Source organism: Citrus sinensis, chromosome 6, assembly GCF_022201045.2.
Source record: "Citrus sinensis cultivar Valencia sweet orange chromosome 6, DVS_A1.0, whole genome shotgun sequence".
Classification (NCBI taxonomy): Eukaryota; Viridiplantae; Streptophyta; class Magnoliopsida; order Sapindales; family Rutaceae; genus Citrus; species Citrus sinensis.
Genome location: NC_068561.1, coordinates 10,658,556 through 10,676,113, shown reverse-complemented (window position 1 = coordinate 10,676,113; position 17,558 = coordinate 10,658,556). Strand labels below are relative to the sequence as shown.

The 17,558-nt window shown below is 26.5% G+C and overlaps 1 protein-coding gene across 1 annotated transcript; it reads right to left on the bottom strand.

The window, feature by feature from the left end:
* Positions 1-15,362: 15,362 nt before the first annotated feature.
* LOC102609769 (aquaporin PIP2-2-like) lies at positions 15,363-17,090 on the bottom strand. The gene is made up of 4 exons (XM_006481396.4): positions 16,527-17,090; positions 16,137-16,432; positions 15,888-16,028; positions 15,363-15,796 (listed from the first exon to the last, which is right to left on the bottom strand). The coding sequence occupies exons 1-4, from the start codon at positions 16,831-16,833 to the stop codon at positions 15,677-15,679; spliced, it is 864 nt and encodes a 287-aa protein (XP_006481459.2). The 5' UTR covers positions 16,834-17,090; the 3' UTR covers positions 15,363-15,676.
* Between the last annotated feature and the right edge of the window lie 468 nt (positions 17,091-17,558).

Below are 17,558 nucleotides of genomic sequence, written 5' to 3'. Positions count from 1 at the left end.
ATAATTTGACTAAACTAAAGTCGATGATAAGAGTTTCGAGTATGTTCTAATTCTAACAAACTACTAAAGGCAAAGAATGTTATTTAAAAATCCCAATAGATTTCACTCATCAGAAAAAAAAGTGTACATAGTAATTAAGTGTTAAGATGAACATGGTCATGTTACATGCGGATCAACGTTTGTTTCTCTAATGATATATTTGAGATTACCTTGCAGTTATTAGAACATCCTTAGCTAATTTCTTATTAAAGGAAAACTTGATTTACTTAGCATTAATGGATAATTTATTTAGTTATACCTCTAGAGGTATAAAAGGTAAGAGAATATATACCAAAGGGTATCCAAATATTCAAAAGAGAAAAATGTTTACCCCATTTTCATTTTTCATATGATAATGACAGATAATGGTAAAGCCTCCAAAAGAATAGCAGCCCAGAGTAACATTTCACGAGGCAAAAGCTTAGAGGACGGGAAACAAATTGTCAAAGCGACGTCGTTGTGGCTCACAATGATTGTTCATCCAAATATATGGCTCCTGATTTGACACGTGTATCCAACCTTGGCTGACGGGCTCATCCGTCAAATGAAAATGAGGAGTCCGTGCCGTGCGTGAACAAACCGACCAGCCTCCGTCCATAATTCATTCACCAATCAGCACCCACCGACGTCCATCCAATTCTAAGTCAGAACCACCCAGTTCCTGCCACGTTTCATTGTCATGGGCGCCACCAATCATTGTATTTATTTGATCAATTGTTTATATTTGAAGCAATTTGATCTGGTGGAAGCAGTCGCGAATGCTATGGTGTGCGGTTGTGCGCATTACGAGTTCTCATTGAGAAATTCTGTTGTGAAGTTCTCAATGGGTGCCCGCCTTATGCACATCATTTGCGACTACACACTCTAGATCAGAGTTTTGTACTTCACAGTTGAAAAGTTAGTTTTCATGAGCTTCAAATTTTGGCTAACATTGCTTTTGTTCATTAGGGAATGAAATTTCCCACTTTATCTTTAATATAAATATATAATTATTACCACCTAACAATCGATGCCAGGCTCCTAGATCAATTCATAAGGTATATTTTTCATAATGGACCCACGCTATTGTATTGGGGTAGTAAGATTCAGATTACATTGAACCTTTAACTAAGTCCACTTGGGGGATCTTAACCCGTAAAGGAATGTTTTACAAAACGAACTAATGAAGAACCAATCATTCTAAGAAAATAATAATAAGTTGTTTAACACACTAATGATGCGTTTATTTCATGAGAATGAGAATAGAGTGGAATGTGAATGGGTTGGGAATGAGAATGAGCTGGAATGAAAATGAGATTTCAATGTTTACTTGACAAAAATAAATGGGAATGGGAATGTGCTGGAATGTCATTGATGTGTTTACTTGGCAAAATAAATAGAAATGAAGAATGGAAATGAGAAACACTTTACCAAAATACTCATAATATTAATAATTAATAAAAATAATTAATTTATTATTATTAACAATATTATCATTATTGTTGTTGTTGTTGTTATTATTATTATTATTATTAAATTTTATTAACTTTATTATTTTAGTTATTATTAATTATTGTTATTATTATTTTTATTAATATTATCATTATTAGTTTAGTTATTATTAATTATTGTTATTATTATTTTTATTAATATTATCATTATTAACATTTATTATTATTATTATTATTATTATATTTTATTAACTTTATTATTTTAGTTATTATTAATTAATGTTAATATTATTTTTATTAATATTATCACTATTAACATTTATTATTATTATTATTATTATTATATTTTATTAACTTTATTATTTTAATTACTATTAATTATTGTTATTATTATTTTTATTAATATTATCATTATTAACATTTATTATTATTATTATTATTATTATTAGTATTATATTTTATTAACTTTATTATTTTAGTTATTATTAATTACTATTAATATTATCATTATTACATTTATTATTATTATTATTATTTTAATTAATATCATTTTTATAATAATATTTATACATGTATGTACATAATGAAAATTACATTATTATTATTATTATTATTATTTTAATTAATATCATTTTTCTAATAATATTTATACATGTATGTACATAATGAAAATTACATTATTATTATTAAATTTTATTAACTTTATTATATTAGTTATTATTAATTATTTTTATTATTATTTTTATTAATAATAATATAATAATAATAATAACAAAAATAATAATGATAATATTGTTAATAATGATAAATTAATTATTTTTATTAATTATTATTTTTATCATTATTTTTATTGTTAATAATGATAATATTAATAAAAATAAAAATAATTAATAATAACTAAAATAATAAAGTTAATAATAATTTTTAATAATAATAATTATTATTATTATTAATGACATTTAAAATAATCAAATTATTTGTGATTTGAATAAGGGTAATTTAGGAAATATGAAAAAATTAGAAGGATAGAAAAGTAAATTTATGTTTCATTCCCATTCCCACATTTTCATTCCCAACCACTCTAAGGGAATGGGATTCCCATTCTTTATTCCCAAATTGTGTGGGATCCACACAATTTATTCACATTCCCAAATTCAATTTTGTCAAGTAAACATAGTTTTGATTCTCATTCCTCCATTCTCATTTCTTATTCCAATAAGTAAACACACCATAAATCCTAAAGCACACACATACTTGCTCATTCACATACATCAAGTATTTACTTATTTTTGAATTAAAAATCAAGGAGTTAATAGATAACTATTGGCGAAAAAGGCTCACTTTGGCGAGCATGTATCATAGTTAAATGCACACGGTTGACAATGTGAAATGCATGTGGATTAGATGCATGGACAAAGCATGTATTGACATTTAATGTAAAGCGCATGCATTTAGGGGTGGGAAGAACTAGACATTTAATGTAAGACGTGCACTTAGGGGTGGACAGAACCAAACTAGACTTGAAAAATTATCGTTTTGTTCAATATTTTAGGAGTTCAGTTCAATATTTTTCTTAGAAAAAAAATAAATATTTTAATTCAATATAAAACTGAATACTCCGGTTCAGTTTTTAATTTCCAATTTCAAATCCAGAAATTGAACCAAAAAATTAGAAATATAAGTTTTAAACTAAAAAATGCCACGTGGGCTTTACGAGTGGGTCGAACCAGACCGAACCCAAAGAGTTTGGTTCGACTAGATTTTTTTAGTTTCAGTTCAGTGTTTCATAACTAAAAAGACTAAATAGATTAATATTGAATGAATTGAATAGAAATTTCTGAATCAAATTTTTGAAATTTCCAAACTAAATTGAATAAAAAATATCGATTTACTCCAAAACCGAATCGATCTGAAACGGTGCCCACCCCTACATGGATTAGAATAAACGCATGGCTTGCTAAATAGATTAAATGCATGAATAAAGTATGCATTGATATTCAATGAAAAGCATGCATTTATTGACTTTTGAAGCCATCAATTGGCTATAAAAGGGCTTGCATTGCAGAGTGGAGGCCTTTTGATTGAGTTTAAATTAGCTAATCTAAGAGACAATTAATGTAAGTGAAGAGCATTTTCAAAATCTATTTTTCTCCAAAACTATTTTTTAGATTCAATCTAAAAACTTTTTTCAAAAACAATCCGAGAAAACATTTCAGTATTCTCTCATAAACATTTTAGAGAAAATATTTTCTGATTTTCTCTAAAAAATCATTTCAAGAAACATTTTTTACAACAATTACCTAACACATTTTCATATTTATTTTCCAAAAACGCTCCATTTTTTCACATTTTCCCCAAACACATTTTATAGCCTATCACAACTCTAGAATATTAATATTAAGTTAATAATTCTCCATTATTCACTAGTGTACTCCACTCCCTATCACAGCAGGAGCTACTATTGTTTTAGCCTAAATATACTACTTAATAAAACAACCGTAGTTAAAGTTGCAATTGAAGTTTAGATCATACCAACGTCTGGATACACTCTTGGGCCTTACTTCTGCAAATCGCACAACAGAATTAGGTGGATAAAAAACTACCAAGCCTCAATTTGTAATCAAACATAACCTTATTTTAATCAAGAAGAAGCTGATCTTTATGACACGTGACTTGATAAAATTTCCATTCCACACAATAATTTATTTGAAGCCACAGTCACATGGAAAGATTCGAATCTTCAAACCTTAAGAATGATGATAAATTTATTCTCTTTCACTTTCGGTTGTGTTATGGTGAGAGTTTCTCATTGATAATAGCTAGATTAATAGGAATACTACATAATTTGAGTTAAACTGAGGTAACTTGTCTTGTTGAAAAAATTGTTACGAAAATTCTCTTTTCACAAATTTCAATGCTTTACCAAGTCGTGAAAGCAAATGAACTTTCTTTTTCAAATTGGTTACGCAATGCCAATATTATAATTTGAAGTCTACGAGAATTTAAATGTTTGCATTTTTCTTAACTGATTAAGCATCAGATTATTGTATTACACAGATATTTACAACTGCTATGACAGCAGATCAATACACTATATTATTATATTTAATTATATAAAGTACATGCACAGATAAATAACCCTCACTGAGAAGAAGTGTCTCTACTCCACTCGCATTCTGTAAGAAAGAAAGACTTTACAAATATCTCCACACAATTAAGCTTAATTAAGGGAGATTTTTTGAATCGATGAGGACTCGAACCATTGCCCTCAAATTCATGCTTAACTTTAAGGGTAATGTTTCACCACTGGGTTAAAGCCCAAGTGGCTAAATGTTTGTATTTGTATTTGCAGTAAGTGTAGAGTCTATTGAGACTAGCTCGAAAAATAATTAAATATAAGAAAATAAAATAATAAGTTTGGACTATGGTTTGAAAATTTGATTTGATTAATCAATATGTCGAATTTTCGTATATTTGTTTAATAATTATGTCGAATTATTTATTAACTAAACAGGTTTGATTTATATTGAGGTCATTAGGTGATATTATACCCAGTTTTTTAATCAAATTAATAATAAAAATTTAAGTTAAACAATCAAACAAATAATAAAAATTATTTGTTTGATAATTGTGTCGAACCTAAAGAATGTGTCGTGGTACAATTCTTTAAGGTTCATTTAAAATTTGTCTTTAAAAGATCAGGGTCCATTTAGAATTATTTTTGAGAAGATCAAAATTAATTTTTAAAAAAACTAATTTGGGTAATTTTTTTAAAAATTATTTTTGACAAAATCACACCATTCTACAGTAGATTTTAAGAAGTAGGTAAAGAGCAGCTTTTTTAAATATGTTAATACAATTTCATATATATCCTCACATATATTTATAAAAATTTAAAATTATCCTTATGTAATTAGGAAACAGAATAATTAATTTTAAAGAGATTATTACTATTACCTATAATAGTGAGATAATAAAATAAATAAAATATAAACATCTATTGTTGTTATAAATTATTAGATAAAACAAAGAAAAAATTATACATACATTTTTTTATAAATGGGTGAATAAATTTTATTCTATATTATTTTTATTTCAATCATTTACATTCTTCCAATACCTTAATAAAGATATTTAACAAAGACATATGACTATTTTTAAAATTCGCAATACTTTTTAAAATAAATTTTACTTAATATTTTACTAATTTTCTTTACAACTGATTATTTGTATAGCACTACTAACAACAATTATTTTAAAATTGCATTATTAAACTGGTCCTACATCATACAATTCATTTATTAAATAGCTCGAATTTAGGTTAGCAAAAAAAGTTGACACAATTCATTTAGAGTTTGACATGAATTTGACCCACCAACCCAAATTACAAACCCTAGCCCAAAGATAACATCAAATCTATATATATCTATATATATATATATATATATAAAGCTGAGACTTGAGAAGGTGATGTGGTATCACCATTTCTCATCATCTCATATTCTCTATTATCTAATAAATTGGTTGAAATTAAAAAATAATTACATTACAAAATATTAAAACAGAAAATAATTATTAGATTATAAATGATCACATGTCTTTTCCTCTTACTATTTAAATTCAACAATATGTAACCATTAATAATAATTAATTATAAGTCTTGAAACATTCATTTATTTTATTATGCCAACAATTAAATTTTAGTGGCTTAAAATACATCAATTAATTAATATTAATATATGAAGGAAGGTTCCTTCATCTTCCCTCAACAATGCTATTAGAGCTAATTTTAATCTCATAATTCCATATTTAATTATTCAATCTTTTGTTTAGTGCATTTTGGCTTCTTCAAACTCCATAAATATTAAATATTTAAGATTTGTGGCATCATTATTTCTCTTCTTTTTATATTCTCTATTATCTAATATATTGGTTGAGATTAAAAAATAATTACATTACAAAATATTAAAAATCTATATCTATCTATATATATATATATATATATATATATATATATCTATATATAAATCCATATATATATCTATATATAAATCCATATATATATCTATATATATATATATATCTATATATATCTACATATATATATAAAGATAGGACTTGAGCACGTGATGTGACATCACCATTTTGCTTCTTTGTATATTCTCTATTATTTAATAAATAAAGATTTTTTTTTTAGATTTGCCTTTTCATCTTCTCATAATTAATTTGATTGTATTTAACTCATTTAATAAATAGTAACTTTATTAATATATATCATTCCCTATCTTTTTATATTTTCTATTATCTAAAATATCTAAAATATTGGTGGATATTCTTTGTACTTTTTTTCTCTTTCTATTTAAATTCAACAATTCATAATCATTAATAATAATTAATTATAAGTCTTTTGAAACATTTATTTATTTTATTATGCTAACAATTAAACTTTAGTGGCTTAAAATACATGAATTAATTAACATAGGAAGAGAGGTTCTTTCATTTATAAAGTTAGGACTTGGGGAGGTGATGTGGCATCACCATTTTGCTTCTTTGTATATTCTCTATTATCTAATAAATAGAGAATTTTTTTTTAGATTTGGCTTTTCATCTTCTCATAATTAATTTGATTGTATTTAACTTATTTAATAAATAGTAGCTTTATTAATATATATAATTCCTCATCTTTTTATATTTTCTATTATCTAAAATATCTAAAATATTGGTGGATATTCTTTGTACTTTTTTCTCTTTCTATTTAAATTCAACAATTCATAATCATTAATAATAATTAATTATAAGTCTTTTGAAACATTTATTTATTTTATTATGCTAGCAATTAAACTTTAGTGGCTTAAAATACATGAATTAATTAACATAGGAAGAAAAGTTCTTTCATTTATAAAGCTAGGACTTGAGGATGTGATGTTGCATCACCATTTTGCTTCTTTGTATATTCTCTATTATCTAATAAATAGATAATTTTTTTTAGATTTGGCTTTTCATCTTTTCATAATTAATTTGATTGTATTTAACTCATTTAATAAATAGTAACTTTATTAATATATATCGTTCCTCGTCTTTTTATATTTTCTATTATCTAAAATATTGGTGGATATTCTTTGTACTTTTTTTCTCTTTCTATTTAAATTCAACAATAAGTAATCATTAATAATAATTAATTATAAGTCTTTTCAAACATTTATTTATTTTATTATGCTAGCAATTAAACTTTAGTGGCTTAAAATACATGAATTAATTAACATAGGAAGAGATGTTCTTTCATTTATAAAGCTAGGACTTGAGGAGGTGATGTGGCATCACCATTTCTCATCTTTGTATATTCTCTATTATCTAATAAATAGATAATTTTTTTTAGATTTGGCTTTTCATCTTCTCATATTTAATTTGATTGTTATTACACAATAACAATTATGTAAAGATTTTAATGAGGCATATTCTTTGTAATGAACATCCAAGGGGGAGTGTTATGAATTTATTAAAATAAATGTAGATGTTTATAACATATATCTCTTATTCTCCCCACTATCTCTCATTAGCAACCTTTAGCTTCCCTATAACTCCCACTATCTCACAAGGAATTATGATCCATAATTTTTCATTAATTCAATGGAGTGATTAATTTTTCATCTTCTCATCTTTTTATATTTTCTATTATCTAAAATATCCAAAATATTGGTGGATATTTTTTGTACTTTTTTTCTCTTTCTATTTAAATTCAGCAATATGTAATCATTAATAATAATTAATTATATATCTTTTGAAATATTTATTTATTTTATTATGCTAGCAATTAAACTTTAGTGGCTTAAAATACATGAATTAATTAACATAGGAAGAGATGTTCTTTCATTTTCCCTCAACAATGCCACTAAGGCCTAATTTTAATGCCATAATCCCATATTTAATTATGCAACCTTTTGTTGATTGTCTTTTGGCTTCTTCAAAATTTATTATGCTATCAATTAAACTTTAGTGCCTTAAAATACATCACCTAATTAACATAGGAAGAATGGTGGATATTCTTTGTACATATTTCTTCCTCTTTCTATTTAAATCCAACAATATGTAACCATTAATAATAATTAATTATAAGTCTTTTGAAACATTCATTTATTTTATTATGCTAGCAATTAAAATTGAAGTGGTTAAAATACATCAATTAATTAACATAGGAAGAGATGTTCTTTCATCTTCCCTCAACAATGCCATTAGGGCCTAATTTTAATGCCATAATCTTATATTTAATTATGGGCCTAAATTTAATTTTAATAATTTTAATGTCTCTTCCTCTTTCTATTTAAATCCAACAATATATAACCATTAATAATAATTAATTATAAGTCTTTTGAAACATTCTTCAAATTTTATTATGCTATCAATTAAACTTTAGTGCCTTAAAATACATCAACTAATTAACATACGAAGAGAGGTTCTTTCATCTTCCCTCAACCTCATCTTTTTATATTTTCTATTATCTAAAATATCTAAAATATTGGTGGATATTCTTTGTACATGTTTCTTCCTCTTTCTATTTAAATCCAACAATATGTAACCATTAATAATAATTAATTATAAGTCTTTTGAAGCATTCATTTATTTTATTATGTTAGCAATTAAACTTAGTGGCTTAAAATACATTAATTAATTAACATAGGAAGAGAGGTTCTTTCATCTTCCCTCAACAATGCCACTAGGGCCTAATTTCAATGCCATAATCATATATTTAATTATGCAACCTTTTGTTGAGTGTCTTTTGGCTCCTTCAAATTTTATTATGGTAGCAATTAAACTTTAGTGACTTAAAATACATCAATAAATTAACATAGGAAGAGAGGTTCTTTCATCTTCTCTCAACAATGTCACTAGAGACTAATTTTAATGTCATAATCTCATATTTAATTATGCAACCTTTTGTTTAGTGCCTTTTGACTTCTTCAAGCTCTCTAAACACTAAATATTTAAAATTTGTTATGTTTAGTTTTTTTTTTAAATTTATTTAATCAACACCCTCTTTAGAAAAATACTTGTATTTTTATTGTTTGATTTATTTGAATTTTTGGTATTGTGTGCTTCATGGAGTACTCTTTTTTTCATAAGTTGAACAATGATAAAGATAGTTGGATGATAAGGGTTAGGCTTTGTAGGATGTGAGAGTCTACTAATACTAAAAAAAATGGAGAATTGATTAGTGTTGACATGATTTTTATTGATGAAAATGTTGTATAAAAAATTCATTCTCCCATTGTTTTCTCTAATTTTTTTCCCAATTGTTTCACACTTAATGTAGTATGTGTTTTTTTTTTTTTTGTAGGAAAATCTAATTCATGCAACAATCAGGAAAACTTTAGTGACAAGGTTTAAGCACATGTTGAGTGAGGGTTCTTTGTACAATGTCAACAATTTGAAAGTTGTTTCAACTACAGGCGAGTACAGACCACTTTCAAATCAGTATAAGATTATTTTCTTGGTTATAACTTCTCTTAAGAGGTTAGAAGAAGGAACTGTCAAGATTCCGATTAATGGATTTCAATTCGTATCTCCGAATTTTATTGATTTGCGTGTGAATGATAACACAATCCTCTCAGGTATTTTTTTAATTATTAATGTTTGTTAATCTTTAAGTGTATATTAGAAATTATTAATCCTTATGTTTTAACATGTTTATGTTATTTTTCTATAATATTACAGATGTTATCGGAAGTTTATGTGGTGTGGGTGATATTAAGATCGTTGGAGCTGGTTGGAAAAAAAGAGATATAAAAATTCTAACGGGTTAGTAAGTTAAATATAATCAAGAAAATTACGACTTTATATTTTTTAGTTATTTATGTTATTTTTTAATTATTGGTTCTCTTTACATTATTAACTTTTGTTAATTTTTATGGATAGCTCAGTAACAACAAAGATTACTTTATGGGGAAAGTTAGGGGAGATATTTGATCCAAACTTGTACAAGAAAGACGAGGGTCCTTGTATTATGATAGTAACTTCTACAACCATTAAAAAATTCCAAGGTGATTATTTTATTTAGATCCCACTAATTAACATTTTCAAATGCAATGTGGCTATTTTAATATTATACACAATTTTGGATTTTGTTCAAGTTTCGTTTTAGGTTACATTTGCTCTAAACAGGTGAGGTTAATTTCTCTGCCACAAGTGCAAGCAAAATCTACATAAATCTTCAAATAGATTATGTAGCATCATTAATTGAAAGATTTTCTACCATCTCCAATGTTGTGCAAGTTAGTAAAAGTCTTTACTGGTATTTTACTTATTTCTTTTATAATTCAACGCATTGCTAAGGATCCTCAATTACAAAATTTAATTTGGAACTTATCAACTACAAAAGGTTAAGGTCTGTACACTTAGACTATACACGTTAATATATATTTTTAATGTTAACAAAAAAGTAGTTAACTTTCATAAATAACATTAATTTTATAAGGCTGCCTCATTTTTTAAAAAAATCAATTTATATTTTTTTATCAATTTTATCGAGTATAAAGAAAAAAAATTGATAATATTAAATTTATTTTCTAAAGCCGCGCGAAGCGCGGTTTTATTTTCTAGTATATATATAAAGTTAGGACTAGAGGAGGTGATGTGGCATCATTATTTCTCATCTTCTTGTATTCTCTATTATCTAATAAATTGGTTGATATTAAAAAAATAATTACATTACAAAATATTAAAAATAAAAAATAATTATTAGATTAAAAAAGATTATATGTCTCTTTCTCTTTCTATTTAAATTCAATAATATGTAACCATTAATAATAATTAATTATAAGTCTTCAAACATTAATTTATTTTATTATGCCAACAATTAAACTTTAGCGGCTTAAATATATCAATTAATTAATATAGGAAAGAATGTTCCTTCATCTTCCCTCAATAATGCCATTATGGTATAATTTTAATGCTATAATCTAATATTTAATTATGCAACCTTTTGCTTAGTGCCTTTTGGCTTCTTCAAACTCTATAAATATTAAGTAGTTAAGATTTGTGGCATTATTATTTCTCATCTTTTTTATATTCTCTATAATCTAATATATTGGTTGAGATTAAAAAATAATTATATTACAAAATATTAAAAATAGAAAATAATTAGTAGATTATAAAAGATTACATGTCTCTTCTTCTTTCTATTTAAATTCAACAATATGTAACCATTAATAATAAATTAATTATAGTTTTGAAACATTCATTTATTTTATTAAGCCAACAACTAAACTTTAGTGGTTTAAAATACATCAACTAATTAATATAGGAAGGAAGGTTCTTTCATCTTCCCTCACCAATACCACTAGGACCGAATTTTAATGTCACAATTTCATATTTAATTATGCAACCTTTTATTTAGTGTCTTTTGACTTCTTCAATCTATATAAATATTACGTATTTAAGATTTGTTAAGTTTGGGTTTTTTTTTAATTATTTAACCAACATCCTCTTTAGAAATGTTCTTGTGTTTTTATTTTTTGACTTATTTAAATTTTTTGTATTGTGTGCTTCATGTAGTATTCTTTTCTTCATGAGTTAAACAATAATAAAGATAGTTGGATGATAAGGGTTAGGCTTTGTAAAATGTGGGAGACTGTTAATACCAAGAAGAATAGAGAGTTGATTAGTGTAAACATAATTTTTATTGACGAAAATGTTGTATACACTTAACTATACACATTAATATATATTTTTAAAGTTAACAAAAAAATAATTAACTTTCATAAATAGCATTAGTTTTATAAGGCTGCATCATCTTTAAAAAAAAAAGAAATTCATATTTTTTATCAGTTTTATCAAGTGTAAAGTAATAAAAAAATAATACTAAATTCTTTTTTTTAAAGTCGCACGAAGTGCGGTTCTATTTCCTAGTATATATATAAAGTTAGGACTGGAGGAGGTGATGTGACATCACAATTTCTCATCATCTCATATTCCTTATTATCTAATAAATTGGTTGAAATTAAAAAATAATTACATTATAAAATATTAAAAATAGAAAATAATTATTAGATTATAAATGATTACATGTCTTTTCCTCTTTCTATTTAAATTCAACAATATGTAACCATTAATAATAATTAATTATAAGTCTTCAAAATTAATTTATTTTATTATGCCAACAATTAAACTTTAATGGCTTAAATATATCAATTAATTAATATAGGAAGGAATGTTCCTTCATTTTCCCTCAATAATGCCATTAGGGTCTAATTTTAATGCTATAATCTCATATTTAATTATGCAACATTTTGTTTATGCCTTTTGCCTTCTTTAAACTCTATAAATATTAAGTAGTTAAGATTTGTGGCATTATTATTTCTCATCTTTTTATATTCTCTATTATCTAATATATTGGTTGAGATTAAAAAATAATTACATTACAAAATATTAAAAATCTAAATCTATCTATCTCTATATATATATATATATAAAGTTGGGACAAGAGGAGATGTAGCATCACTATTTCTCATCTTCTTGTATTCTCTATTATCTAATAAATTGATTGATATTAAAAAAATAATTACATTACAAAATATTAAAAATAAAAAATAATTATTAGATTAAAAAAGATTATATGTCTCTTCCTCTTTCTATTTAAATTCAATAATATGTAAACATTAATAATAATTAATTATAAGTTTTCAAACATTAATTTATTTTATTATGCCAACAATTAAACTTTAGTGGCTTAATAAATCAATTAATTAATATAGGAAAGAATGTTCCTTCATCTTCCCTTAATAATGCCATTAGGGTCTAATTTTAATACTATAATCTCATATTTAATTATGCAACCTTTTGTTTAGTGCCTTTTGGCTTCTTCAAACTCTATAAATATTAAGTAGTTAAGATTTGTGGCATTATTATTTCTCATCTTTTTATATTCTCTATAATCTAATATATTGGTTGAGATTAAAAAATAATTACATTACAAAATATTAAAAATAGAAAATAATTAGTAGATTATAAAAGATTACATGTCTCTTCTTCTTTCTATTTAAACTCAACAATATGTAACCATTAATAATAAATTAATTATAGTTTTGAAACATTCATTTATTTTATTAAGCCAACAACTAAACTTTAGTGGTTTAAAATACATCAACTAATTAATATAGGAAGGAATATTCTTTCATCTTCCTTCACCAATACCACTAGGACCTAATTTTAATGTCATAATTTCATATTTAATTATGCAACCTTTTATGTAGTGTCTTTTAGCTTTTTCAAACTATATAAATATTAAATATTTAAGATTTGTTATGTTTGAGTTTTTTTTTTTTTTATTTAACCAACATCCTCTTTAGAAATGTTCTTGTGTTTTTATTTTTTGACTTATTTAAATTTTTTGTATTGTGTGCTTCATAGAGTATTATTTTCTTCATGAGTTAAACAATGATAAAGATAGTTGGATGATAAGGGTTAGACTTTGTAAAATGTGGGAGTTTGTTAATACCAAGAAGAATGGAGAGTTGATTAGTGTGAACATAATTTTTATTGATGAAAAAGTTGTGTACACTTAACTATACACATTAATATATATTTTTAAAGTTAACAAAAAAATAATTAACTTTCATAAATAACATTAGTTTTATAAGGCTGCGTCATCTTTAAAAAATATCAATTTATATTTTTTATCAGTTTTATCAAGTGTAAAGTAATAAAAAAATATTATTAAATTCTTTTTTTAAAGCCGCACGAAGTGCGGTTTTATTTCCTAGTGTATTAAAATTTGTGGAGTCTAGAGGAACAATGGATAAATCGCTTATCGTTCTAGTGCATGTTAATTGTGTACTCTACAAAGCTCTAAAGGGCTAATTTAGAGAACTCAACGGAGCTCAAAAGGAAGCTCAAGGGATTAAAGAGTGATCATAGAGCTTAGACAAGCTTAAAGGAGTCTCAATAGGATATCATAAAGAGCTCATTGAGGTCAAAGGAGCTTTATGGAGCTAACAAAAAGTGCAAGAAAGCTTCGAAACAACTTGGAGGGCTCAAGACCCAAACATAATATATTCCTCTAGAACTAAAATAATGGTGTGTTTACTAATTAGTAATTGGAATAGGGTAGAATCAGAATGAAGTGGAATTGAAATGGGCTGGAATCGGAATTGAGAATGGGAATCAGAATAAACTGTTTACTTTAGCTGTGGGAATTAAAATCGAAACGAGTTGTATTGTCATTGATATGTTTACTTTATCTTGGAATCGGAATAGATTGTTATAAGTTACTAAACTGACCTTAATTGATTATTGTCATTATTTATAATAATAATAATAATTATTATTATTATTATTTTGATAATTGTAATAATTATTATTATAATAATAATTTTTATATTGATAATAGTAATTAATTATGAATATTAAAATTTATAATAATAATAATAATAATTACAATTATCAAAATAATAATAATTATTATTATTAATCATTATAACTAATATTAATAATAAAATTACTATAATAATAATAATATAAGGAATGATAAAATAGAAATTTCAAGATTTAAGTAGGGGTAATATGGTCACTTTAGAAATGAGATTCTCATTCCCACCTCCCCATGGGGAGGTGGGAATGAGAACTCTAATAATCATTCCTAATTTTAGGTAATTCTCATTCCACCCCTCATTTAAGGAATTAAACACATCATTAATTTCTATTTCCTTATTCTTATTCTCATTCCCAATTAGTAAACACACCATAAAAGTAAAATCTACATAAATCTAAATAACACATCAAATTTATATAGTTCAATCTTTAACTTACATCAATGAAGTTTGTGATCAACCAACCTACTAGGTAAAATAAGATGTTACGAGTAATTCTCAGAAAAATAAATAATAAACAAGATAAACTATGTTGTATCTTAAGGGAATTACCCTCTCCTTTTATTTAATCGGCACAATTGTATGCCATAAAGCACTTACTATCGAAATTTTAGATAAAACCACGAGTACAGCCGTCGAAAAGGGGAAGAAAAGCAAAGCAAATAACAATTTTTGGGGCACACTAAAAACAAGTGCCCGCAGGTAAACAAAAGACACACAAAGTGCTGCGGGATCTACACCAGCTCTACTAAATACTGATGCAAATAAAATAATGTACAAATTCCATAGTCGCGAAGGCGCTTGACAGCCATTGATTAATCCTCCAGTAATTATTTTAAAAGTTAATTAAATGTTGGAGGAGCTTTTGAAGGATCCAAGAGCTTTAGAAGCAGATGCTCTGAGGATGAATTGGTGGTAAAATGCAGCAATTGCAGCACCAATGAAGGGGCCAACCCAGAAGATCCACTGCAACAAATACAAAAAAATAAACTTTATATTAGCATAACAAGAAACAGGATTAGAGAGAAAATTAGAATCAAATTCGGTTGGTGCATACTTGATCATCCCAAGCCTTGTCCTTCTTGTAAATCACTGCAGCTCCCAAACTTCTAGCGGGGTTGATGCCAGTTCCAGTGACTGGGATTGTCGCCAAGTGAACCATGAACACAGCAAATCCAATTGGCAATGGTGCCAAGACCTTTCAATTCAAACATATATAAACAATCAATCAACCATTCAACCAGATGTTGGTAAAGTTTCTGTTATCTCTTAAATCAGATGAGCATAAGAAAGTGTGATCACTTACAGGAACATGGGAGTCCCTAGCATTTCTCTTGGGATCGGTGGCGGAGAAAACAGTGTAGACAAGAACAAAGGTACCAATGATCTCAGCACCCAATCCAGTGCCAGTGCTGTACCCATCAGCGAGCTCATTGGCTCCACCGCCGTATCTTGTGTAGTAAGACTTCTGGAAAGCCTTAACGAGCCCGCAGCCACATATGGCTCCCAAACACTGAGCCACCATGTACATTACGGCTCGCACCAGTGACACCTTCCGCGCCAAGAACAGCCCAAATGTCACCGCCGGGTTAATGTGTCCACCTGTGCGTACAATTTCATCAAACGCCTTTGAGAAATCTACATTCGTGCATATACACAGCAACAAAAAATATCAAACGCCTTTAGACTGACTTACCAGAGATACCAGCAGTGCAGTAAACAAGAACAAAGATCATGCCACCAAAGGCCCAAGCGATGCCCAGAATGCCAACACCACCACATCCGTCACCGCCGTGGTTGGCGTCCGTCTGGCTTTTGTAACCAATCACTGTCAGCACAGTAATGTACAAAAACAAGAGCGTGGCGATGAACTCAGCTATAGTAGCCCTGTAAAATGACCATTGGGTGAGCTCCTCGGCATCGATCAATGGAGCTGGCGGAGGGTCATGGTAATCCTTAGCATGGAACTCGCCTTGCCCACCAACCTCAATGTCCTTGGCCATTGCTACGGATTGGTCTTCACTGAGAATTTAAAAAAAAAAAAAAATTCCCAATAGGAGATAAGAGAGGTGTGGATTTATTTAAGTGATGAAAAAGAGTGAGGAAAGTGGAGGGTATTTATGGGGGAGTTTAAAGAGATGATTGAGTATGAATTAAACTTAGTTTTTTGCCGCCCCATCGAGCTATTGTTTTGGTGTCTTTCATTTGCTACTTTCTTAGCCCCACAAATTAGATTATTGGGGTTGCTTTTCTGGATCTCAATGATTTGGCTGGCCAAAAGATCGATAAAAGACTTTAATTTTATTTTACACTTTATGTATTACTACTTATAGAAATTCTCAGCTGGATGTCCCATCATTTTTTTCTTGCAAACATACTATATTAAGCGATTTAGGTTGATAGAATTAATATTCAATTCATTATAAAATTATATAGTTTAATAATATATATGTATTAATTTTATTAAATTATAAAATATGACTTAATAGTGTGTTTACACACAAAAAATAAAGACCCCTACACTTGAGAAAAATTTTTATTAAATATATTCACAAAAGATATTTACTATTTAGTTGTGTATCTTTTATCCTACTCTTGCATTTTTAATTAAATTTTTAGTTGAATGAAGATGCATTTAATCAAGTACTACAAATACAATTGTTATTAGTTGATGAACTAGTTGAATTAATGGGTTTAAGTGTAAGATGATTCTGATCATTTTCCTCAC

Coding starts and splice junctions, on each gene's coding strand:
- LOC102609769 (XM_006481396.4), bottom strand. CDS start 16,833: ATGGCCAAGGACATTGAGGTTGGTGGGCAAGGCGAGTTCCATGCTAAG. Junction 16,029..16,136: donor CTAGGGACTCCCATGTTCCT/GTAAGTGATCAC, acceptor TTGAATTGAAAG/GTCTTGGCACCATTGCCAAT. Junction 15,797..15,887: donor ACAAGGCTTGGGATGATCAA/GTATGCACCAAC, acceptor TATTTGTTGCAG/TGGATCTTCTGGGTTGGCCC.